Source organism: Aspergillus brasiliensis (genome assembly GCF_001889945.1).
Source record: "Aspergillus brasiliensis CBS 101740 unplaced genomic scaffold ASPBRscaffold_26, whole genome shotgun sequence".
NCBI classification, from domain to species: Eukaryota; Fungi; Ascomycota; class Eurotiomycetes; order Eurotiales; family Aspergillaceae; genus Aspergillus; species Aspergillus brasiliensis.
In genome coordinates, this window is record NW_027137467.1 from 42,809 (window position 1) to 65,940 (window position 23,132).

A 23,132-nucleotide genomic window follows, 5' to 3' on the forward strand; every position below is an offset into this window, starting at 1 on the left:
AATTGGTATGCCTTAACGTCTTTTTGGAAAGAGCTATAAACTGCTCGAGGTAGAGCGGATCCTGGACTAAGCATGCATTGGAGACATTCTATTACTAATCCATTTAATTCTTACAGTCAAAGTGTGAATCGCAGGTGAGGCGCGTCGAAATGGAAATCTATGTTAATTGATGGTGGCTACTATCTTTATCTCTCAAGAGACCTATACTTTCTTGCTACATGAACGATAGAATAGTGTATTCGTTGCTCCTTTCGCGGATACGTTACTCCTTAGTGGAAGGATGCTGCCCCTTCTCTCCTAGATATTCCTCCCTTAGTGAATCAACGGCAAGCACACCTAGCTGCTGAACAGAATCGACCGAGGTGATTTGCAGCACGCTGATTTCAAGTCCAAGGTTCTGCCGCCACCATCTGCGGATCTCGACACTAACCAGGGAATCAAGGCCCAGGGCAGTCAACGACGAGGTAATATCCATCTCCTCCTTGCGCAGCGACATAATCGAGCACAGCATATCCGCAATCTCGCTGGTAACCACCTCGATGCTCGCAGCGTCGCGCAAGACGTCAGGATCTGCAGCTGCTGTGTTGAGGAACTGTGTCAGTGGACTGTCGCCCGAGACTAGGGCGCTTCTGCGAGACGTGCTCAGGTTGCGGTGCACGCTCAGTCTAATGTCGTCCTTGGCGAGGCCATTTAGCCCCCTGGTTTTGGACATGTGGCCGACAAGAATGCCGGCAATGCCATCTGAGCACTCGGCTCCTGCGGCCTGGGCGGCACGGTGCTGACTTAGAACCACCCGGATGGATTGGAGGACCTCGCTCTCAGACATTACTAGGTTCATACCCTTTAGCTTCTGGAAGGTTGGAGCGTGTTCGCTTACGTAGCCCACTTCACCCATGATGCCGATGTCGATGACATTGGCCGGCAGTCCGAGCCCTCGGCGATGGTGCGTGAGGGCATTTTGAAATGCGCCTCCGGCCGCGTAGTTGGTTTGTCCCCAGTTCCCTTGATGGCCCACCATGGAACCGAAGAGGAGGAAGAAGTCTAGGTCTATGTTGTGGTCGAATACCTGGTGTAGATTCCACGCTCCCTGAACTTTTGGTGCGGTCGCTCCCTCCCAGTCTTCTATTGTCATCTGTACTAGAGATCGATCCTGCAAGGGTTCAGTAATCAATGACTAGTTTCTAGATATATTATTTGGCAGAATCCCTTACCCGTAATACCATTGGCATGTGTAGTACACCAGCGATCGGCCGAGGACTAAGGTCCACTGCCCGCCTGATATCCTCGATGTTCGTGACAGTTCCTGTAACCAGCGTGGGGTTGCCACCCAAAGCCTGAAGCTCTCGGAATACTTCCTCAGTCCGGGGCTTTTTGTGCGCAGTAGGAGAAAGATACACTAGATGCCGGGCCCCATTCTCTATCATCCAGGCCGAGACAGCTCGACCCAGTCCACCAAGGCCACCGACAAGGAGATATGATTTGTCGCTGGAAAAGAGTGGTTTGTCTTCAAGGGCGATGTTCGTGGGTAACTGCCTCGGGTCTTGGGGCATTTTCACAACAATTTTCCCAATGTGCTGCCCACCTTGCATGTATCGGAAGGCCTTTGTCACATCCACAGCATCGAAAACATGTTTTGGGTAGATCGGCTTCACATGGCCTTGCTGAATGAGATCCGCGCATTGATCCAAATACCTAGTGTTATATCAGTGATTAGCACATGAGTCTGCCACCGCATGAAACGACCCTACCGTTGGATCACCCGTGGTTTTGCATCGGTCAGCGCGGACATATCGACACCGGCAAAACTCCGGTTCTCTGCAAACTCATTCATGCTGAGCATTCCATAGTCGAGGAAATCGCGCTTGCCGAGCTCTACCATTGTACCGAAGCTGGCAACGCACCGCCAGGACGCGTGGAGCAACTCTCCAGAGAGCGAGTTGAGCACCACGTCTACACCCTTTCCCTGGGTATCGTGAAGGACTTGATCTGCAAAGCTCGAGTCTCTTGAATTGTAGATTCGGCATTTCGGTATACCGAAGTTTTCCGTAAGAAACTGAGCTTTTTCTTCCCTCCCAACTGTGGCGTATACCTATACTTAGTGAGCTTCATAGGTCCATTTATATGGCGCTGTTGCCTTGGAGTTCTTGACCAACCTCAGCACCAATGTATTGACTGAGCTGAATAGCTGCCTGGCCAACGCCACCAGAAGCTGAATGGACGAGAATGATCTGAGTAGAACCGTTAGTTTAAGGGAGTCGGGACAAACCCCGACTACTCGGAACACCTACGTCTCCTAGTTGCAACTTGGCAACCCCCATCAGAGAGTGGATCGCGGCCAAAAACACACTCGGGATAGTGGCAGCGTCCTCGAAACTAAGACTGTCCGGAATACGAACGCAGAGATTCTCTGCCGTAATCCAGTTCGTAGAGAAGCATCCTCTTGCTGCCCATGTCATGACTCGATCGCCTGCCTGGACTCGGGTTACACCAGGTCCGGTCCTGGTAACCGTTCCTGACCCCTCGAGGCCCAGTGCGGTCTTGGATTCGGGGATCACGCCCATTGCAATGAGCACATCCTGAAGGCGAGTTGGCAGCAGCTTGAGATCTCCAAGCATTTGCATCGTTAACAAAAGACTCAGGCGTAGGGTCTGCACACCTTGTAGTTCAGTCCAATAGCCTCCAGCCGAATTTCTACCTCATTATCACCTAACTCTCTTGGGCGCGACTGAACCCATGTCAACGAATCCAGCAATCCTTTCTTGTCAATACAAAGCTTCCTGCCAGTGCCCTCTTCCGGATCCTCTGCATGCTCGTCTGGGGAAATAGGGAAATATCTGGGAACATGCGGTGTACCGTTGACAATCGCATATTCCGGGTCAATATCCGCGCCGTCTCGCTCCTTCTGTGCGCAGAAGTTTGCAATGATCTTTACCAATGACTCTGCCGCCTCTCGAGAAGCAAAGTCATCGACTTCCACCGTCACGAAATCGAGCGATGATTCGAAACGAACATTGCGCGCAACTCCCAACACGGGTGCGTAGCGCGGATCGGCGCAGTGGATCTGGCAGTTCTTCGTTAGCCATACCAAGCTCGCTAACTCGGTAGAAGTAACATATGCAACGAAGGCGTTCCAGTCCTCGCCACTGAGGTCGTGGAAAAAAGGGCCTTCTAGGTCCAGTAATGAAATCACAAATTGCCCTGTCGGCATATCCTGCCCTAGCTTTTGCCATGAGACAATGTATCCCTTTTGAACCAAGATCCGCTCGATATTTCTCGCTGTATCGCCAATCTTGGATTTATATAGCAGGGTAACCGGGCAGCAGGCAGCACCGCATTCGTCCGCCGCCGAGGAAATGATGTAGGCATTAACCTGGTAGGGCTCTTCGTCGTCGTAGACCGCGGACTCGACTCCTGTAAATCCGACCTTTTGGAGTTCTTCGTCCCATCGCTGGACGGAAACATAGGGTCTGGTGGCGCGTCCATCCTCGCTACCCAGCCACCATCCAGGAAGTGTGCCCTAATGTATGGTATTGGTATGGGGAGAGTCAAAGTATCATCAAACCTTTCTCAACTCACCATGATAAAACCGACAGAAAGCATCTCTGGCATTCCGTGAGCTGCGCTGCAGAAAGGATGTTTGGATAGTAAAGCTCACCTGTGCAAAGCTCTTGAAGAAAGAGCTTACCGCCGGGTGCAAGTAGCTTTCGGACATTGCAAAGAGTGGTATGAACTGAAGGCGTTGCATGTATTACCTGCATTATAATCAGTCGATGACGGAAAGAGTGAAATGGGATACATAATAGAAAGGATGGACGTCACATTGTCTGCGATAATCAGGTCAAAGCTGTGAGATGAGAAACCTTGCTCCACGGGGTCCTTGCTAATGTCGAGAGCGCGGAAGTCCACCTGCTCGTATCGCTGGAATTGTTCCCTTGCCGAGGCAAAGAACCCCGGGGAGATATCTGTAAAGGTGTAAGTCGAGTACATTCGCACGTCGCCATCAATAACAAGTGACTTGAGGGCAATCGCAGTTGTGCTGCCAGTGCCTCCGCCGATCTCGAGGACATTCATTGTAGGCTTGGTATGGCCCATACTGGCGAAGAAAGAGTTCATCTCCTTTCTAGCAGCATATATGTCTGACAGCACATTATTCTTCGTAAGGAGCTCAAGCGGTTGGACTCCACCGTTGGCCAGACCGTCGATATTCTCGAATATAGATTCAACGGCTATTCTCAAAGGTGCTAGCTGCTCATCACCCCGGCCTTCCACCAATCTTGCTTGGGCGAGTGAAATCCGTTGCTGCGGTTCTAATGTTGCCCATTCACGAGCTTCGGGGATGATACGGTTGTACTCGCCGTTAGCAATGCGCATCGTCTCCGCTTCTAGCCAGTTTGTATAGTGCTCAAAATGCTCCATCTTAATATTAGTGGAACGAAGCCGATCACGAGTCTCAAGCATGCGGAGGATGGTAAGCTGCTCGAGCAAAATCATACCGCTCTTGTTAGACTTTACGTTGAAGAGATCCTCAAATCGCACGAGATCGATATGAGGGGCCCACTTCATCTCCGCCGCTGCGATATCGTCAACTTTCTCCTGCATGTCAAGGTTACTGAACGTGCAGCCCTGAATCTGTAAAGTGGGCTGCCCATTTGAGAATGCCACTATGCGCCCCTCAAGTGCATCACCCTCGGCTACGCCAACTGATGCTTGAACAGAAAGAGTTTCGCTTGCAGGTGCCACATGAAGCTCCTTAATTGTCTTCGGTATGACTGGCCGATCAATCTTGCGTGGCTTGCCACCGCATTTTGCCAAGATCATCAGCTGCATACACTGGTCGATGACAGTGGGATGGATGTGGTAGAAGGAATCACTACCCTCAAGGTTTTCATTCGCCGTAGCAACTGCATGGCCCCCATTCGGATCCGCTGTTATATTCTCCAAGCCTTGAAAGGATGGTCCGTATGTTAAACCAATCGTGGAAAGAGCACGGTACCAGACGAGCGAGTTAACTCTTCGCGGCAAGGGATCCATCAGACGACAATCCATGTTTTGTGTCCACTGACCACCCCTGACCGACCCAGTACAATGCTTCGTCCAGTGATCATTGACGAACGAGGAAATATTAAACTCAAAGGCTGCCGAATCCGACACGCTGGTAATTCTTTCTGGTCTAAAGTTGGTTATAAGCTCCACTGGGGCCCCTGTATGAAGGAGCAAAGCATTATTCATATGCAGCCGACTGGCGGTATACTCAGAAAGGCCAGTAATCCTTCGAATAGCCTCTCCGGCCATAGCGACATATCCGGCACCTGGGAAGACGATGTCACCACCAACTCGATGGTCCTCCAGCCACGGCACATCCTCCAGTCGAAGAATGTTTCTCCAGGCAGGCTCCAAATCGCTGGCTTCGAGCAGTGATGCCCCTAGAAGTTCGTGATTGGGGTACTGGCGTAACCTCCACCCTTTCGTGACCCTGCTCTCTTCCCAGTATGCTGTGCGATCTTGCCAGGGGTAAAGGGGCAGGTCTGTGACAACCCTCTCGGCCCCGGTCCCGTTGACACGGCCGAGATTGACGTCCATTCCAAGGGTATAAATATGGCCCGCGGTAGCCATTAAGCTGCTGACCGAATTCTTTCCTCTGGCCAATGTGGGAACGTAAACGGGATTTGACTGCGATGTGCTAGTGGAAAAGATCTGCCGGATGGGTCCAGCAAGTGCTGAGTGTGGCCCGATCTCGAGGAATACTGCACTTTCTTTTTCCTTCAGTAAGGACTGAACTGCTGAGCTGAAGCGCACAGGAGATTCCAGATTCTTTTGCCAGTACGCAGCGTCCAGTTGACGCTGCCCTGACTGGGAATCTGCGGTCACTGTGGAATATGGAAGGGGCGGATGAGTTCCAACGTATTTCTCCAGAATGGTCCTGTATTCCTCGCCGATAGCTTTCATGTGATCTATATGCCGCCATGGTCAGTAAGGCTTACAGACGTGTGTACACCAGATATGAACTCACGGGAATGGTACGCGATATTGACCTGAAGGCGTCGGTAGAAGGTTTCCGGTCGCGTGAGCTTGATCCTCTCACCTACAGCTTCGACCATGTCCACATCGCCAGAGATGGTCACACTCTGAGGGCTATTTTCGCAGGCAATTACTGCCCCCTCCAGCAGGAACTCCTCAACTTCCTGAAGGCTCATACCAACGGCAGCCATAGCTCCTTCAAGTGGCAGCGAGCTAGCCAACTTCCCGCGGTAAAAAGCAATTACAATTGCTTCTTCTGCGGTCAAGCTCCCCATCGCATACGCGGCAGCTGTTTCTCCACTGGAGTGGCCCAGTACTGTAGCTGGCCGAATGTTCCATTCAGCAAACAGGTCCACCAGGCCAATTTGAAGGGCCGTGCTCAGAGGCTGTACAAACTCCGCTTTACTTGTCCAGGATCCGTGAGCTACATCGGCAAGTGTATCTAATCTATCTTGTTAGTACTCGTCTTTGCAGCGAGGCACAAAGATTATTCATTATACCTAAGATTGTCCACGATGGAGGATCCTCCAAGGCCCTCAAGGACATGTCCATTCTTTTGATGCTGCTGCGAAAGTAAGGAAAAGCCTGCAGAAGCTCCGCTGCCATACCCGCCCACTGTGCGCCTTGTCCGTTGAAGACAAAAACCAGAGATGGGTGTTTCGCCGGGAATCTGCGCGCATCCGACACGGCAGGCTGACTATCGTCGTCGCTTACCACGAAGCCTCGACAGACCATGTGACTTCGACGTTGACAGAGTGTGTATGCGATGTCGATTTTCGGCACTCGGCTGGTTGATAGATACTCCTTGGTGGCTTGAATTTGAGCCGTGAGCGATTCCATGTTGTCAGCTGAAACAACATGGAGATATGGACGTATTTTTCTGCCTTTGTTCCTCTTTGCACCTGACACGTAGGACGAGGCCGATTCGACGATGGCCTATAAGCATTACAAAAGAGTCACCAGAAGCACCTGGGCTGACTGTTGGATGTCTTACGTGCGCGTTCACGCCGCCGATGCCGAAAGCGTTGACGCTGACCCTGTCCATGCGGTCTAATGGCCAAGGAAGCATTTCTTTCGGCACTCGGAGTCGGGCTTCCTCGAACGGGACTGGATCATTACACAGAACTTTATTAGTATCAAACATTAGATCAACAATGAGTGGTCGAGGTTTTCATACTGCCTGGATTGGGTGTGGAGAAATGAATGTTTGGCGGGATCTGCCAGTGCTCGAGAGCCAGCACAGCTTTGATCAGGCCAGTGAGACCTGAAGCACCTTCTGAATGACCGACGTTTGGTTTCACCTGGAGTCCGACAATGTCAGTTGCAGACCTTAGGACCCTTAAGCGTCATATAAAATTACCGCGCCCATGATAATCCCGTTTTGACCAAAAACATTGGCAATCGCCGCAGCCTCGGTTCGGTCTCCAACTGAGGTTCCTGTGCCATGAGCCTCAATATAGGCCGTCTGCGAAAGGTCCAATATCCCGGCCTGCTCATACGTTTTCCGGATGAGCTTTGCCTGAGCTTCAGCACTGGGAGTGTACAGTCCCGGAGTCTTTCCATCAGTGTTCGTACCCGTGCCCCGGATCACTCCGCGGATGGGATCATTGTCGCGAATGGCATCCTCAAGCTTCTTCACGTAGATAGCATTGATTGCCTCGCCGCGAGCATAGCCATTTGCAGAAGCGTCAAACGTCTTACACCTACCGTCTGGAGACAGTGCTCCTTCTTCGGTCATGGAAATGGTGTAGCTCGGCGTAAGAAGGAGGCTGGTACCTGCCACGATCGCAGACGAGCACTCTCCTGTTGCAATGGCACGTTGAGCCATATCGAGACCAACCAGAGCTGAGGAGCAGGCTGTTCGAACCGTGCAGCTTTTGCGGTATGTGCGTCAGAAACATGGCCTCTTCACCTTCCGGGACACTAAACATATATTGAACGTACCTGGGCCCCCTAAGGTCATAATGGTAGGAGACGCGATTAGCGATAGCAAAATCACCAATACCACCAATCCAACCCTGACCTAGATTCTGATGATCCTTGCGAGCCATATCCAGCCAATCTTCTCCATAAACTCCGACGAAACACGCAATGTCCTTTCCCTGCCATGCAACCTGGCCTCCGCTCTCCATACACTCCCAGACCACCTTCAGTAGGAGTCGTTGCTGGGGATCCATTCTAGCCAGCTCAACCGGGGAGATGTTGAAGAACTCTGCGTCGAATTTGCTGATGTCTTCATCCAAGCAGTAAGCATACTTGCAACGCACGGATCCCCTCTGACCGGACGCGCTGTAAAACCCGTCGATGTTGTATCGATCCGCAGGTAGCTCTCCCCGAGCGCAGCGCTTGTTCACTAGGAGGTCCCAGAACTCAGAATCGTTCTTGACTCCACCGGGAAGCCGCATCCCCATGCCCACGATGGCTAGTGGGCAGGAAGTGGCCGTCTCGGCCATCCCATGGCTGCCCATTTTGTGAAGATGAGGTGCAAAAGTTCTGTAAGGTAAGAAGTGGTGATCACACAGCATATGAATCAAAATGTTGGCTTCAGTAGCAGGATGGAATTCCTGATGTTACGTCTAGATTCAGAGTCCATGGTCCTGCTACTGATTAGGTTGAGTAGGAAACTCAAAAAGGAATGTTAATTGTTATGGTTACCTATTTGGGAAGGAGATACTATACTAGGAGTGAATGCTCTTGAGACCTTGATGACATGGAAAGAGTAAGGAATCCTAGAGCACGTGCTTGATAATAAAGTAATCGACACCTTTCGGTGGCCGCAGACCGCTGGGCTATATCCATGGACGGGTCGAGATCTAGACACCACCACGACCACCTTCGTTTCAGGATAATTGAAGGTATATAGAGTTTCATGGACTTTATTGATGTCATTAGGAGTAGGGCTCATATTGACAAAAAGCTAGAATCACAACTTATGAAGACACTGCAACAAAGCTAATCTGTAGCTTCGTTCCCCCACGTAAGATTATGTGGAACTACCGATCCATCCTTATTCCCCGGGTTTTCCGGATCAAAATCTTGACGATCGGGGATTCTCAAACCGGCTGGAAGATGATAACGCACAAACCACACCGACACACCGTCCTTGTACAGCCACGGGTCCTCCGTTTGCCGTTGCCACTTCTCCAATCGCAGCCTGAGGTCATCGAGAACAGCTGCGTACGCAGGATCCTTTGCAAGATTGTGGACCTCTCTTGGGTCCTTCTCCAGATCGTAGAGTTCCTCCGGGGGCCGAAAGAAGTAGTCTCGCAGCTTTCGTCCACCGATCGTGATGTCGGTGTCCTCTGAATTGCGGATATCCTCCCAGGACAGTGATCCATACAGGTCGGCTGCGAAGGGAAAGTCTAAGCGCCAGGCCAGATTCCTGTGGTATTTGTACCGACGATCGCGGATGAACCGTGTTGGCCAGTAATTTGTCACTTCATGGAAGGTGTGCGAGCCAAATGTTTGATTGAAATCAGGTAGGCCGTTGGAACTTCCGAGGATCGGTAGCAGGGAACGGCCCAGTCGCTTTTTCTCCGGATCGGTGACCTCGGGGTGACCGACAAAGTCAAGAATGGTGGGGAGGATATCAACGTAGGAGATCATGTTTGGGCTAACGGCCGGGGGTGTGTTTGGCTGTCTTATGATCAAAGGGAGTCGAACACCCGCATCGTAGAGTGTTGTCTTGGAGTTGATGAAGGGCGGTCCGTTATCACTGATGAAGATGACCAGGGTCGATTCTTCAAGCCCAGTCTCCTTCAGAGCATCTAACACAAACCCGACTCCTTGGTCCAGGCGATGGATGGATTTGTAGTATTCAACCAACTCCGAACGAGTACCGGGTGTATCATTGGCGAACGAGGGAATCGGGACATTTTCGGGTTCCAGATGAAGTTTGGTGATCCGAGGATCATAGTCATCAGTGTTTCCAAAGCCACCTCGAGTTCGGTCACGATGAGGATCATGATACCCGATAGTCAAGGCAAATGGTCTGTTGCTGGCTTTTGCTTCCTCGAAGAATGACCTTGCCTGATCGGCGATGATAGCCACATCGCGGGTGTCGCTCTCCTTGCGCAATTGCCATGGATAAACAGGAGCTGGTCCTACATGGACTTTGCCTAGGATCCCCGTCCAGTAGCCGGCCTCGTTCAAGAGATGCGGCAGACTCTTCACATGATCGAATGTCACAAAGTGATGACGGTGGCTCGCAAGGCCATACTGTCCATTCTGATGCGTGTGAAGACCAGTGTAGATGACAGAGCGGCTACCACTGCAGGATGCTGTACTCGCAAACGCATAGTCAAATCTGGTTCCTTGCTTTGCGAGCCCGTCGAGATTTGGCGTTTGGATCGTGTTGTCCCCGTAGCAGCTCAGCTGTTTGCCCAGGTCATCCGCGATCAACAAGAGGACGTTTTTGGGGCTCGCCATGTTTGTAAATGAAGGAAGATTGAGAGAGGCTGTGTAATGGCTTTCGTCCAACTGAGGCCAGAAGAGGACATGAAGATAAATTCACCAAGCGCAGAGGAAATTTGTGATGGAAGTTGTCAAGACCCCTGTCGGACCCCGCCCAGGATCACTTGTCTTCTCACCGGCAGATAATGAAATAACTCACATACTCGAGCAGATAGCATCATCTCCACTGCATATTCCACCTATCGGAATCGCTTTACTGCAAAATTGTCGGGTAATTTGGCGTCGGGTCAACCCGTTGCATCGACGCAATTCCGTCAGCCGATGATGTGCTTGGCGGGCAGACAGTCACCATAACGGCCTTATCAAGCTTGTCTGGACTACTACTACTATGAGCTCGTATTGCAACAGATGAATATAAATTAATCACGCCATGTACTCAACAATCCCAGTTGATTATCTTCATGTTGCAATGCGCCCTTAAATTAGGAAATCCGAAGAGCTGAAGCTAGTGACGGTGCCTGACATTTACGTCTGACAAACCTGTGTTGCGATAGATCCACTCATTGCAGAAGGGATCATCATGTACCTGGACGCATGCATGATTTCCAGTCTATAGCAATCAAGAATAATATAAATAATGCGACTGAATTTCGAAACATTCTGCGAAGAAGCTTTCCTCATCCAAGATATATCTTGTTGAAGCGTAGTAGAATAGCCAACGGGTACAATATTCTCAATGCGCTCAATTCCAATTCTACTCGTTTCTCTGTTCGCAGGCCTCACCGTTGGCCAGTTGATTGGCCCAGTCGGTCCAACAACCAAGCTTGAGGACAAGACTATTGAGTGCAATATTCTAGATTACGGTGGTGTTGCCGATAATGAGACCGATGTCGCAACTGCTATCGAGACCACTTTCACCGACTGTGTGCTGAACAACCCCAAGTCTCGTCTTGTTGTCCCTGAAGGCAACTACCTGATCAAGCGGAGCGTGGTTCTGAGCAATGCAACCAATTGGGCATTCCAACTGGATGGTCTGATCACTGCGGCCTATGGTGGAAACTGGACAGTCGACCGTGAGTTGATACTCCAAGGGTTTGCGGGCGAGCAGATAATAAACGCTACCATCAACGGCGAGGGTGACGGAAAATTCTTACTAGATGTGCTTGTCATTGTGAACGGTATGCTCTACCTCTTTTCGTTGCATAATAGATTACTGACACGTCGTCGTGGTTGTTATGTGCAGCTGTCGACTTCGAGTTCTATTCATCCAACGGGCTTGGCGCATTTCAAGGCCAGGGTTACATCTACCGAAACTTGAACAAGTGAGTTCTCTAAAACCTATCATTGAAACACAGTAAACTAACGTTCCCTCAAAGCACTGATCGCCCTCGACTTGTCCGACTGATCTCGCCCACAAATGCCTCGGCCCATGATTTGATCCTTGTGGATAGCCCCAAGTTCCACATTGTGTTTGATTTCGCCGTGAACTTGGAGGCCTACCACCTTACCATCCGCGGCGCTAATCTAGGAAGCTATGATGGAATTGATGCCATTGGCACCAATTATTACATCCACGACAACGAGGTAAACAGAGGTCTCAGGTCCACAATCTGGCAAAGGCTAACAATCAAACGAATGGCAGGTCACCAATCGTGATGAATGTGTCTCCGTGAAAAGTCCATCCCACCACGCCTTGGTTGAGAACCTGGTTTGCAACCAAGCAGGATCAGGTATCTCAATTGGCAGTCTTAACGTCTCCGCAGAAATCTCGAATATTGTGCGTCATTTCAATCATCTCATCTGTGACATATTCTGCATATCACTAACATGAAACAGGAAGCGCGCAATATCAGCATCATCCAGGGCAACAACATCGCCTTCATCAAGACATATCCTGGAGGCTCCGGCTACGTGGAAAATGTCACCTTTGAGAATTTCCGGTCACTGAACAGTCTGTACGGATTGGACATCGACCAATACTGGCAAAACACCTGGACCCCTGACACCGGATCTGTGTCATTGAGCAACCTCGTTTTCAAGAACTTTTCAGGTAATACGACCCATCCATTTAGTCCATCTACCCCCGTACTCATGCAAAATCATAGGATCGGTTGCCGATGGAGCGCGCCGCCCGCCACTGTATCTCTTTGCCAGTGACCTGACATTCGCCACGAACGTCACCGTGGAGGACTTCTCTGTCTGGACTGAGACTGGTACGACGGTTGTCAACAAAATCAGCAATATCTTCGGCACTGGAGACGACAGCTATGGCGAGAATGATGGCATCGAGACTCTCCAATCGGGAGAGTCGCCGTATACCTACACCAGCACCTATACTATCACGGCTTCTCCGACCAATTGGCAAGCTCCTTCCACCCCAACGTGGGCGTTGCCGAGCACTGGATATGGAAGTAAGTTTAGCGGGATAGTGTTTGATTATTGATAAAGTAGCTAACTTCTACTAGCGGCATCACCGATTCCGGTCTATACTCCCGCACCTCTTTGGCGGCCTGGCGGAGTTGACTATGACCTTCATTATTGGGGAAGCTTTTAGTTACATGCAATAGCTTTGCAAGAAAATGGTTGGGAGGTAGAAGGATATAGACAGATTGAGCTTAGTACAAACTTCTAGCTTAGTTGTAGGCAAATCGAGTGATGCTTCTGTCGCTTTAGCAGTATAATCGCGAAATAGCCAAGAATAAACAGCAGAATCTCATCACTACAGCTTCATATTACGAAAATTATAGTAGTTTCCCACGTGTTTCCATAGACCCACACCAGCCTTGCCAGAAGAACAGACCGCCAGATAATAAGCGAGAGACCACAGATCATGCCAGTAAAGCCAAGGTGCTGTCACAGTACTATCTATCGCTTGAAATTTCCCACCAATCCAGACACAGGATACCAAGCAGGGCCTCGACTATCGGTAAATTAAGCAAGGAGGGGCATCGATAGCTTCCAGGGTCCTGGATGGGTTATGATTGGAGTAGCCCTAGCTTGTGCCATCCGCGCTTGGATGACGACGATGGTCAGCAGCAGCACACCATGGGCAGTTTGCGCCAACTCAGAGTCCAGGGAGTTAGAATGAAGCTAGTTGCTGTTATAGTTTATTTAATATAATTTTACTACTACTATCTGGTTAATATATTTTTACTGAGTACTGGTAGTATAGTATGATATTTAGCCATTTGCTGATAACAAGAATCCCATCACCTCATCGCTATCGACGATCACGCATTTCCGTGCTCGGAGCCTCAGGAGCTAGAGCTGTATGTGCCCATCACATGTATATAACTTGAACATAACCAATGTAGTCTCAGCAGCCATAGTATCTGAGTCCACCTCAGCCGTCAAACCTTGTCTTTTTCGGCATCTAGGTCGCTCTCACTATGGAGCGGAATCCCTCCAAAGCGGCATCGTCACTGGACCGCGATCACCAAGTCGACAGAAGTCAAGACCTGAAAGATGGGACCTACGTGAATCTCGCCGAGCCGGACGATTCCCCTGCTTCGGAGGCAGTTCTTTCTTCTCTCTTCCGCCGGACCAAAAAGCACGACCCGGACGCCATCGCGACCACTCGAAGTGTATTCGACGACCCTGCACTCGCACCATTCTACTTGCCCCACCCGAAGTACGAGAATCTTCATCGCTTCGACCCCAGCGCACGATGGACATACCGCGAGGAAGCCAAAGTCCGACGCAAAACAGACTGGTCCATTCTCCTCTGGATCCTGATTATGTTCTTCGGGTTGAACCTCGATCGAGGCAACCTGAGCAACGCCAACTCGGATAACCTCTTGGGGGATCTGAATCTGACCACCAACGACTACAACAATGCGCAGAATATGTATCGGGTGGGATTCCTGATTGCAGAGATCCCATCGCAGATGCTCGGCAAACGAGTCGGTCCTGATCGGTGGATCCCCGTTCAAATCATCCTGTGGAGTCTTGCGTCCGGAGGACAATTCTTCATGCACAATCGCGCCGGATTCTTCGCGTGTCGCTTCTTCATCGGGCTCTTCATGGGAGGCTTCATTCCCGATTCCATCTTGTATTTGTCCTATTTCTATAAGAAGTCAGAGATGCCGTTCCGACTGGCGCTGTTCTGGTTCACGGATTCAATCTCCGGGGTCATCGCATCGTTCATTGCGTACGGTGTGTTGCATATGCGCGGCGTGGATGGACGGGAGGGCTGGAGATGGCTTTTCCTCATCGAAGCTCTGATCAGTTTCGTGATCGGCGTTCTAAGCTTCTTGTTTCTGGTCCCTGGACCCACTCAGACCAGAACGTGGTGGAACCCCAAGGGCATCTTCTCGGAACGGGAGGAGACCATCATCGTCAATCGAGTGCTGCGCGATGATCCGTCCAAAGGCGACATGCACAATCGCCAAGCACTCTCCCTGGGGATGTTGTGGAAGAGTCTGAAGGATTATGACCTCTGGCCGATATATATTATCGGAATCATGTTCGAGATCCCGACTTCACCTCCAAAGTCTTATCTGACCCTGTCGCTGAAGGCGATCGGTTTCTCCACCTTCCAGACGACCCTCTTGTCCATTCCAGTCACCGTTTTCGCCGCTATTAACCTGGTCCTCGTCGCGCTGTTATCCGAATTCTTCGGCCAGATCTCGATTGTGTGTCTTTTGACGCAGCTATGGTCGCTGCCACTCCTCATTGTGCTCTACACATCTGCTGGAAGCCTTTCGAACTGGGGTCTCTATGCCGTCTCGTTCATCTTACTGGGCTGGCCGAATCCGCAAGCCGCCCAGGTGAGTTGGTGCTCACGGTTGAGTAACAGTGTGAGAACCAGAGCAGTGAGTGCAGCGGTGTTCAATATCATGATTCAACTGTCTGGTATCGCCTCGTCCAATATTTATCGATCGGATGATAAACCCCTGTATCGTCGGGGAAATCGACAGCTCATTGCGATCAATGTGGCCACGGTTGTCATGTACGCTTTGGCCAAGTTGTATTATGTCTCGCGGAACCGATGGAAGAAGGCTCAGTGGGATAAGATGACCGCTCAGGAGAAGGCGACGTACTTGGAGACTACCAAGGATGAGGGGAATAAGCGGCTGGACTTTTATTTCGATAGTTGATCAAGTGCTGCGAGAGTAATGCGTGAGTTTGGGGGTTGCCTTTGAAAGATTTGGTGTGGGTGGCAGGCGAGATTAGCCAAGTGTGGACTGTTTATGGACAGAGAAGAGGCAGTTGATAGAAAGAATAATGAGTCATCCATTTTCTATAATGCAAAAATGATAGTGAAGTCTCCTGAGGCAGCATATTTTTATGATTTGAAGGAGTCTCTGTTCCTCAGTGATGGATGAATTCCGACCTGCGCCTACCGGATGTCAGAGATGGCATGAAACATCATTATATGCCATGCTCCAACAGCACAATAAACACTTAATCTACATCAGACGAATAGATCTTCGTAGGGCTTTGACAAACTTTTACGGTGTCTCCACCTTGTGGATAGTCGAATTTTAAGTTTGGTGGAAACGAAAACGAAAACGAACCTAAATAGAAACAGGGTCCGGCGACCTAAACGAATATACGAACGGACCCTCACGGATCAACCCTACCCAGCAGAACGATCTGAATAGCCGCCCGTATTTCTCGGTATACCGCTTACATCGAACAGGAGCTGCCGAATCAAAGGCAGCAGCTTGCAAGCTCTTCTCTTATTATGATCTCGATTGTGCCGATACTACATGCCGTTGCTGAAGCGGATATTACTCCGACCATACAGGAACGTGGCGAGAAGAAGTCTCCTATCCCTAAGTGCTTCATGATTGTATGGTTCTCAGCCTCAATAGTGCGGGTCCACTCTGTATTAGTCTATTGTTGTTAGAAGTCTCATGTTGTTACGGAGCGATATAAATACTTAGCTTGAAAAATCCAACATACTCTGTCGGGCTTTCTATTTTCTGTTCCAGTCTTTCGCTTCTTTCACTATCATCGAGTTTTTCTTCCACTCTCTTTTTATATATTTTGTATTTTCTTCTGTCGATATTTTTATGTTTCTGCTATCATTAACACCAGAATGTTGAGCTTAAGAGACGATGAGTCTTCTGACTTCGCCTTCTACCGCTATGACCCGAGCATGGGCGGCGCCGTTCTTTTCATCCTCCTCTTCATCGGCACGACAGGATATCATGTTTTCCAAATGGTCAAGTCCCGCACATGGTTCTTCATTCCATTCGTTATAGGAGGCATATGTACGATACCTGATTCATCTTGAGCCTCGAAAGGTGCTAATAATCCTAGTCGAGATCATCGGATACATCGGACGCGCCATGTCCAGCAAGCAAAGCCCAAATTGGACGCTCGGACCATACATCGTGCAGACGCTCTTCCTCTTGCTCGCCCCAGCCCTTCTTGCAGCCTCGATCTACATGCTCCTCGGTCGGATTATCCTCGTGTTACAAGCTGAATCCCACGCACTGCTGAAAAAGAAGTGGTTGACCAAGATTTTTGTCACTGGCGATGTGCTCTCGTTCTTATTACAGGGAGCCGGTACGTCTGACCCCATAAAACCTCCAGTATCAAGCAACCCCCTGATAGAATCTAGGTGGTGGCATCCAAGCCAGTGGTAGCCTATCCGGTATGAAAAATGGCGAACACATCATCGTCGTTGGTCTCTTGATTCAAATCTTCTTCTTTGCATTCTTCATCGTCACTGCGACGCACTTCTACCTGAAAGTCAAGAAGTATCCATTCGCGCGCTCCTGCTCTCCGCAGATTCCCTGGAAGAAACATATGAAAGTACTCTACGCCACGAGCTTCTTGATCCTGGTTCGTTCCTTGTTCCGACTTCTGGAGTACATCCAGGGAAATAATGGGTACCTCTTGCATCATGAGATGTTTTTATATGTGTTCGATGCATTGTTGATGTTTATCACTATGGTCATCTTCAATGTTGTGCATCCGCAGGAGATTGGCCTACTTCTCCGTTATCCCAGTGACTATGACATGACGAATTTTCCAGACGAGCAGGCTTCGAAGGACTACCGAGGTCGCAACAGTGTATAGGAGCTTGTGACCACCTTGTCGTGTTTGTCACTTTGATTATGGATTACTGTTCTGTCTACAATGTGTTCATTCATTCATTGTGTTTTTGTCAGGCCAGTCCAGCAATGCTCTACCTACGATTTAATATAACATCTTTTATGGATTGGTGACAGGACTTTTGCAACTACTCAGGCTATCGAGTAGGGAAGACAGATCGAAAATTGGACCATAATCCTAGACTAGTTTCAATAGTCATTGGATGATGTCCTATATTTAGCTAAGATCATCTTCAGCTTATCCTCATGGGTTCGGAGTCCATGGCCATAAGCAGAAGCTTAGCTATTTTCTTCAGGGTCTAAGCGGAATTAGGATGGTTTGAAACCGGATGTCTCACAGGACAGCACATTTGTCCAACGGGATCTGTTGTCTCGGCCCGCTAGTTCCACCACATGGCACTTGTCTCGGATTATTCTCGAAGGTCGGCATTGCAATGTTTAGGGAGGCTTTGTCGCTCGCATATATAAATCATTTGCAGGCTCCTTTTTTTACTTTAGTTTAGGTCAAATCAATCATTCATGATGATTTCCAAAAGTTTTCTGCTCATTCCGGCATTGTCCACGGCCGCTCTAGGGAGTGTATTGGACCTAGATATCAAAGTCCGAAATGGCTATGTAGGTGAATTCAGAACCACCTTCCTCAGTATTCTCTGCTAAATTATGTAAAGAGGACCATCGAGGTAGACCTCGGCACCCCCGGTGGGCCGTTTGATCTGATGTATGACACCGGATCATCGACACTCTGGGTCCTCGACAGCAATTGTACAGATGACTGTCCAAACGGGAGCGGGTTGGTTCATCCTCTACTCCTATTCCAAGCCTATATTCATAACGACGACCAGGTACTCCCGACACGGCTATAACCTCACCTCCACCGGCATCAACCTAGGTGTCAAAGATAGCATCGACTACAGCGGAGGCACCGTCAGCGGCTTCGCTGCGACTGATATCCTCACAGTTCCCGATAGCAACGTCTCCTACCGCCAAAGCTTCGCCGTCATCACCGACAGCACCTGGGCTGCTCTGGGAGCTGATGGATTTCTGGGTCTGGCATCCTCCACCATCGCGTTCTCAAACACCACTTCCGTGGTCGAACAAATGATGCAGGATGGGCTTCTGGATGAACCGCGATTCGCACTATATCCAGGTTCAGGGGTGTCGACTATGTCAAACCCTAATCCGAAGAACAATGGCGTGTTTACTTTCGGTGGTAGCCACGAGGATACCTATGCAGACGGTGAGCTGCAGTGGATGAAGATGCTCTCCCCGTTTGAAATTTATAAAACGAACCTCCTGGGGATTCAAGGACATAACAGCTCCAATGGGCAGAATTTGTCCAGCGACGTTCTAAATTGGTACGGCGAGGTCATCCTCGATACCGGTAAGAGCCCCCCACGACGCTATCAGACTCGTTAGATCGTTTTGACTAACCTATACCATGTACACGGCATAGGCGCATCCTTAATAAACATTCCCAACGAGCAAATCGAAGCAGTCTACGCCCTAACGCCATTCTCATACGCCGATATCTCATCTGGATACCGACCTCTGTGCTCCGATTTCAACGACACCTGGTCGATCTCTTTCACCATGGGCTTCTACGGCGAGGGCGTCACCTTCAACTTGACCGGTGATCAGCTAGCCATGCCCGGCTATCAAGATGATGATCATTGCTTCCCGCCGTTCAATCCCTGGGATAGCTATAATACTATCATTGGACAGGACTGGTTGAGCAACTTTTATTCTGTCTTTGACTTTGGGTCGTTTGATCCGGAGTCTTATGATATTCGCGTTGGGTTGGCGCCGTTGAAGAAGGAATATTTGCCGAGGGCGTAGGCTATAGTCTGCGCCTGAGGGCTTTGAGTAAGAGTATAGGGGGTTACTTTTGCCAATGCCTGACTATTTAGAAGGCTGGATGCGCGATATTGATAGATAATATCAATATAGCAAATAGTTTATCTGCATCTTTCCAAAGATAGTATATGCGTTGGTGGTTGCTTTTCTCGAGTGTGTTGCAGACTGCGATGGTGTCCGCCACCGCAGCGGGTAGGGCGTAGGGTACTGGTGCTGAGAGCGACAGCGCGGTTAAGACGTTTGTTGCATGATTATGTGAGGTAGTTTGAAGGTTGTGGTCGTACTGTTTCTTTTTACGCGTAGGATGAGGGCGGAGTCATGAGGGTGTTGTGTATATAGGATGAATTGGGGTATTGTGTAAAAGGCATCAGAAGTACATATATACATACAACGAACGAGTGTCCTTGCAAGGCTAATGGAATTCTTTAAGACATGTTGTAACATTTGCTGCCAGTCTGCCCCGGGTAGCCAGCGATGCTATATCGTCTTGGCCTACTTGGCAGAACTGATCCTCAAACATGCTATCAGCTCAGCATGCAAATGCGGTAATATTGTATCTATCTCGTAAGGCTCAGACATACCGTCAATGTATGATCACGCTGCAGCTTTATACTTATCAAGATCATACGGAAATCCCTTTTCGACCAAAAGATCCCTAGCAGACTTGCCCGACGCGGCTCGAATATCTGGATCAGCACCAGTCTCCATCAAAAGATCTAATACAACATCCCGGATTTGCATGGTGCGAAGTCTAAGATGAGGCTGATAATGGTGTCTTTCCAGGTAAAAGTACAGGGGAGTTCGGCCCTTGTTGTCCTGTGCATTGATATCCTTGTGGGCACCCTGGGCGAGCAGAAACTTCGGGCCAATCAGGTGCCAGTCTGGGTCGCTGAAAGTAAGGTGAAGCTCTGTCTGACCTTCGGAATTCGGTCGGAATTGTGCGCCCGCCTCCATTAGAGTGCGAAATAGTGGAATCATACTTTCATGGTGGGGCAGCGTGCGGTGAAGGATAGTTTTCCCAGTCTTATCAAGACTGTTCAGATCAGCCCCCTTTTCTTTGAAAAAGTTTAAGAGACGCATGCTATGTGCCTCGACCTCGGGATCCTCGGGGTTATAGGTAGACCAGCAGTTGGCAAGATGGAAAGCGGTCTCGCCATCATTAGTGCGATAATTCGCCAAATCTGGAATCCCAGGGGAGGTGACTGGCCAGAGAAGCTTTATAATATCGAGATGGCGATCCATACACGCTCGATGAATCGGTAGCCAGCCGTTGGGGTTCATCTTGAGGGGGTCTGCTCCGTGATCCAGCAGGAACTGCACGTTCGCTAGACGGCCACTTCCCGCGGCGGCGTGAAGCAGGGTACCTTGGTAAGTATCGTTCCACGTCGGGAGTTCTTCGTTCATGTTTATCACGGCACCTTCGCGCTCATGGAAGAAGCGAATCAGATCCGGGTTCCCGTTGCGAACCGCCCGGCCGAATAGGGTGATATCCAGTTCTTCCTTTCCCCCGCCGGACCCCTCCGGGAGGTCTACGCCCTGTTCAAGGAGCATATTGACCATATCCATGCCCATTGAGCTGTCAATAGTAGCGTGGATAATTGGTCGGTGCTTAGCCCATGGTGTGTATGTGTAGATGGACATGGGGGGTTCTGTGTTCGGGCGAGCGCCGCGAGAGAGTAACAGCCGGAACGTCTCGATCCCTTTAGGCCAAGATTCTTCTGGTGGAGTCGGGTAGAAGCCATAGTAGGGGCTGTAATCCTCATTTTCGGCAGCATCTGCTAAAGCCCGGTCCAGGACATCTTGGGGTACCTCGGGAGCAGGGTAGTTACGGAGCAGAATGTCCAGTGTTTTTGGATGACGATAGAGTGCCGCAGCAGCAACGGCAAGAGGCCATTCATGGCTGCCAATGGTGTTTGGGGGTAAGCGCTCAATCAGCCGCTGGACCACGTTATGGGTTCCCCAGAACGCTGCGGCCATAAAAGGAGTGTGTGGCGGGCATTCGTCTTTATCTTTCCCAAGAATGCCGCAGAATCCATCTGCTGAAGTATCATCCACGGTCGCATCTGCTCCCGCGTCCAGGAGAATATCCAGCATCTCGGTCGAGTTGTGCGAGGCGGCGAAATGCAAAGGCGACAAGCAGATTGTACCATATGGCTCAGGACCCTTCTGATTGACATCGAACCCTCGGGAAATCAAGTAACGGAGGACATCGGGCCGGCCATATCTGATGGCCTCATGTAGCGCCGTCTTACCATACCTGGGAAGGTCCGCTGCTTCCGGGGAGTCCAGGAGCGCATCCATGGCGGTGAAGTTGCCAACTCGAGCCCATCCTCTCAACTGACCGTTGATGTCTGTATTCCAAGGGTATGGAGTCCTTGGGCAGCATGCCATGGTGGCTGAAGGGTGCTGTGAGACTTAGTGGAAGGTTCAGTCGCAAAAGTTTTCTAGTGGTATGATATACACCGCATACGGCACTAGTGCACCCATTAGTGGTGTAATTTACGGGTCTCCAGACTGACAGAACGCTAATACTGAATGCCAGAGAGAAAGTCTGTCGAGTTAACAAAGGAATATAGCCACATCTTTCTGCGAGCTTAGCTAGTCATATCATACTGTTACAGCCTATACACAAGTTATGTGATGTGCGCCATACACAGATAGCTCAACCCTGAGTAAGCTATCAACTCCAGTGGTATTTCGTCATTGCTACATGTTACATTCATAGTAGCATATATATATAAGGATTCGAGCAGAAATGAATGGACAAATGAAAAGAAATAGAAAAATGAGAATAAAGGGGACAACGAAAGAAAAAGGAATATACTCATCGGCATTGTCCATTGTCTCTGCTGAATAGTACGACGGGCCTAGTACAGTATATTTCATATTCAGGGCTATTTAATTCGGTACGTCAGTTATTACACACTCCTTAGCGGATTCCGACTTCCATGGCCACCGTCGGGCTGTCTAGATGAACTAACACCTTTTGTGGTGTCTGATGAGCGTGCATTCCGGCACCTTAACCTCGCGTTCGGTTCATCCCGCATCGCCAGTTCTGCTTACCAAAAATGGCCCACTAGTAACGCTCCAATCTAATGCTCACGTACAACTTAAGCAACAACAAGGGCTTCTTACACTATACTTGATTGATATTTTTTATTAACCAATGACTCAGTAGGCTTCTTACTTATATCATTTTCGATATATACAACAAGTTTATGATCAAAAGGGGCTTGTGGAATGATTGATAGCTGTTCCAACAGTACATATAAGAGTGAATGGTATTATTTAGTAAGATACGATCAATAACAATAAGATAAGTAGAATGGTGTCTTGCAGATTAGAGTTGATATGAAGCCACAACGGGTTTTGCAATTCTGAATCATTCCTCTGTCTCTGCTCAAATCTGCGGAGACTTGTGAAGGCAAGCTATTTGGTATCGAAGATCCTGGAGACGACAGCTTTCTTGCTCTGATCGAACAATTACATAAGCGACGGCGATGGCATGCAAACCCTCTTGCGCCAGACTGTCCCGGGGCTATCGCTCGGCATGCCGCTTTTTCGATCGAATACCGACATGTCCGAAGTTTATTGATATGCCCGAAACCTTGTTGGCCTTCGAGGGCTCTAATTAGCTTGCTAGTCACTATCGGTAGCTAACACATACTATGTACAGGTGCTATGTTTTCCGTAGAAGTATAGCACCCTCTTACGATAAGATGTCATTCCAACTGGCACACTTAGTAATCCGTATCACGACTCTTATAGTCGTGGCAT

At 49.6% G+C, this 23,132-nt stretch overlaps 8 protein-coding genes across 8 annotated transcripts, besides 1 other annotated feature; 5 read left to right on the forward strand and 3 right to left on the reverse strand.

The window, feature by feature from the left end:
• Window positions 1-262: 262 nt before the first annotated feature.
• ASPBRDRAFT_201415 (type I polyketide synthase) lies at window positions 263-8,486 on the reverse strand (the record flags this gene model as incomplete). Its single annotated transcript, XM_067621549.1, has 15 exons — window positions 263-1,150; window positions 1,212-1,692; window positions 1,749-2,089; window positions 2,154-2,228; window positions 2,289-2,576; window positions 2,657-3,517; window positions 3,577-3,602; window positions 3,656-3,752; window positions 3,820-5,951; window positions 6,011-6,460; window positions 6,519-6,954; window positions 7,013-7,125; window positions 7,196-7,319; window positions 7,379-7,892; window positions 7,963-8,486. 15 exons carry the CDS (start codon window positions 8,484-8,486, stop codon window positions 263-265), a joined length of 7,350 nt encoding a protein of 2,449 aa, XP_067473151.1.
• Window positions 8,487-8,962: 476 nt separating this feature from the next.
• On the reverse strand, window positions 8,963-10,446 carry ASPBRDRAFT_189521 (sulfatase family protein; the record flags this gene model as incomplete). Its single annotated transcript, XM_067620166.1, has 1 exon — window positions 8,963-10,446. The coding sequence occupies one exon, from the start codon at window positions 10,444-10,446 to the stop codon at window positions 8,971-8,973; it is 1,476 nt and encodes a 491-aa protein (XP_067473152.1). The 3' UTR covers window positions 8,963-8,970.
• A 721-nt stretch (window positions 10,447-11,167) lies between these two features.
• Window positions 11,168-12,985, forward strand: ASPBRDRAFT_667043 (putative rhamnogalacturonase; the record flags this gene model as incomplete). Its single annotated transcript, XM_067628772.1, has 7 exons — window positions 11,168-11,609; window positions 11,675-11,753; window positions 11,808-12,015; window positions 12,074-12,208; window positions 12,268-12,481; window positions 12,537-12,842; window positions 12,897-12,985. 7 exons carry the CDS (start codon window positions 11,168-11,170, stop codon window positions 12,983-12,985), a joined length of 1,473 nt encoding a protein of 490 aa, XP_067473153.1.
• Window positions 12,986-13,131: 146 nt separating this feature from the next.
• On the forward strand, window positions 13,132-13,519 carry ASPBRDRAFT_139076 (uncharacterized protein; the record flags this gene model as incomplete). The annotated part of the gene is made up of 2 exons (XM_067619059.1): window positions 13,132-13,283; window positions 13,387-13,519. Coding segments are annotated over 2 exons (285 nt in total), but the record flags the coding sequence as incomplete, so codon positions are not given.
• Window positions 13,520-13,820: 301 nt separating this feature from the next.
• Window positions 13,821-15,530, forward strand: ASPBRDRAFT_35549 (putative MFS transporter; the record flags this gene model as incomplete). The annotated part of the gene is made up of 1 exon (XM_067623359.1): window positions 13,821-15,530. One exon carries the CDS (start codon window positions 13,821-13,823, stop codon window positions 15,528-15,530), a length of 1,710 nt encoding a protein of 569 aa, XP_067473155.1.
• Window positions 15,531-16,477: 947 nt separating this feature from the next.
• On the forward strand, window positions 16,478-17,466 carry ASPBRDRAFT_139120 (RTA1 domain-containing protein; the record flags this gene model as incomplete). The annotated part of the gene is made up of 3 exons (XM_067619062.1): window positions 16,478-16,636; window positions 16,686-16,950; window positions 17,006-17,466. 3 exons carry the CDS (start codon window positions 16,478-16,480, stop codon window positions 17,464-17,466), a joined length of 885 nt encoding a protein of 294 aa, XP_067473156.1.
• A 557-nt stretch (window positions 17,467-18,023) lies between these two features.
• Window positions 18,024-19,337, forward strand: ASPBRDRAFT_60165 (pepsin-like aspartic protease; the record flags this gene model as incomplete). The annotated part of the gene is made up of 4 exons (XM_067628180.1): window positions 18,024-18,116; window positions 18,170-18,291; window positions 18,344-18,882; window positions 18,955-19,337. The coding sequence occupies 4 exons, from the start codon at window positions 18,024-18,026 to the stop codon at window positions 19,335-19,337; spliced, it is 1,137 nt and encodes a 378-aa protein (XP_067473157.1).
• A 299-nt stretch (window positions 19,338-19,636) lies between these two features.
• Window positions 19,637-21,761, reverse strand: ASPBRDRAFT_49366 (ankyrin repeat domain-containing protein). The gene has a single exon (XM_067626319.1). It carries the CDS (start codon window positions 21,744-21,746, stop codon window positions 19,950-19,952), a length of 1,797 nt encoding a protein of 598 aa, XP_067473158.1. The 5' UTR covers window positions 21,747-21,761; the 3' UTR covers window positions 19,637-19,949.
• A 492-nt stretch (window positions 21,762-22,253) lies between these two features.
• Window positions 22,254-22,451: a sequence feature (Protein overlapping with rRNA (ASPBRDRAFT_164492, OJJ65908.1) was converted to a misc_feature.).
• Between the last annotated feature and the right edge of the window lie 681 nt (window positions 22,452-23,132).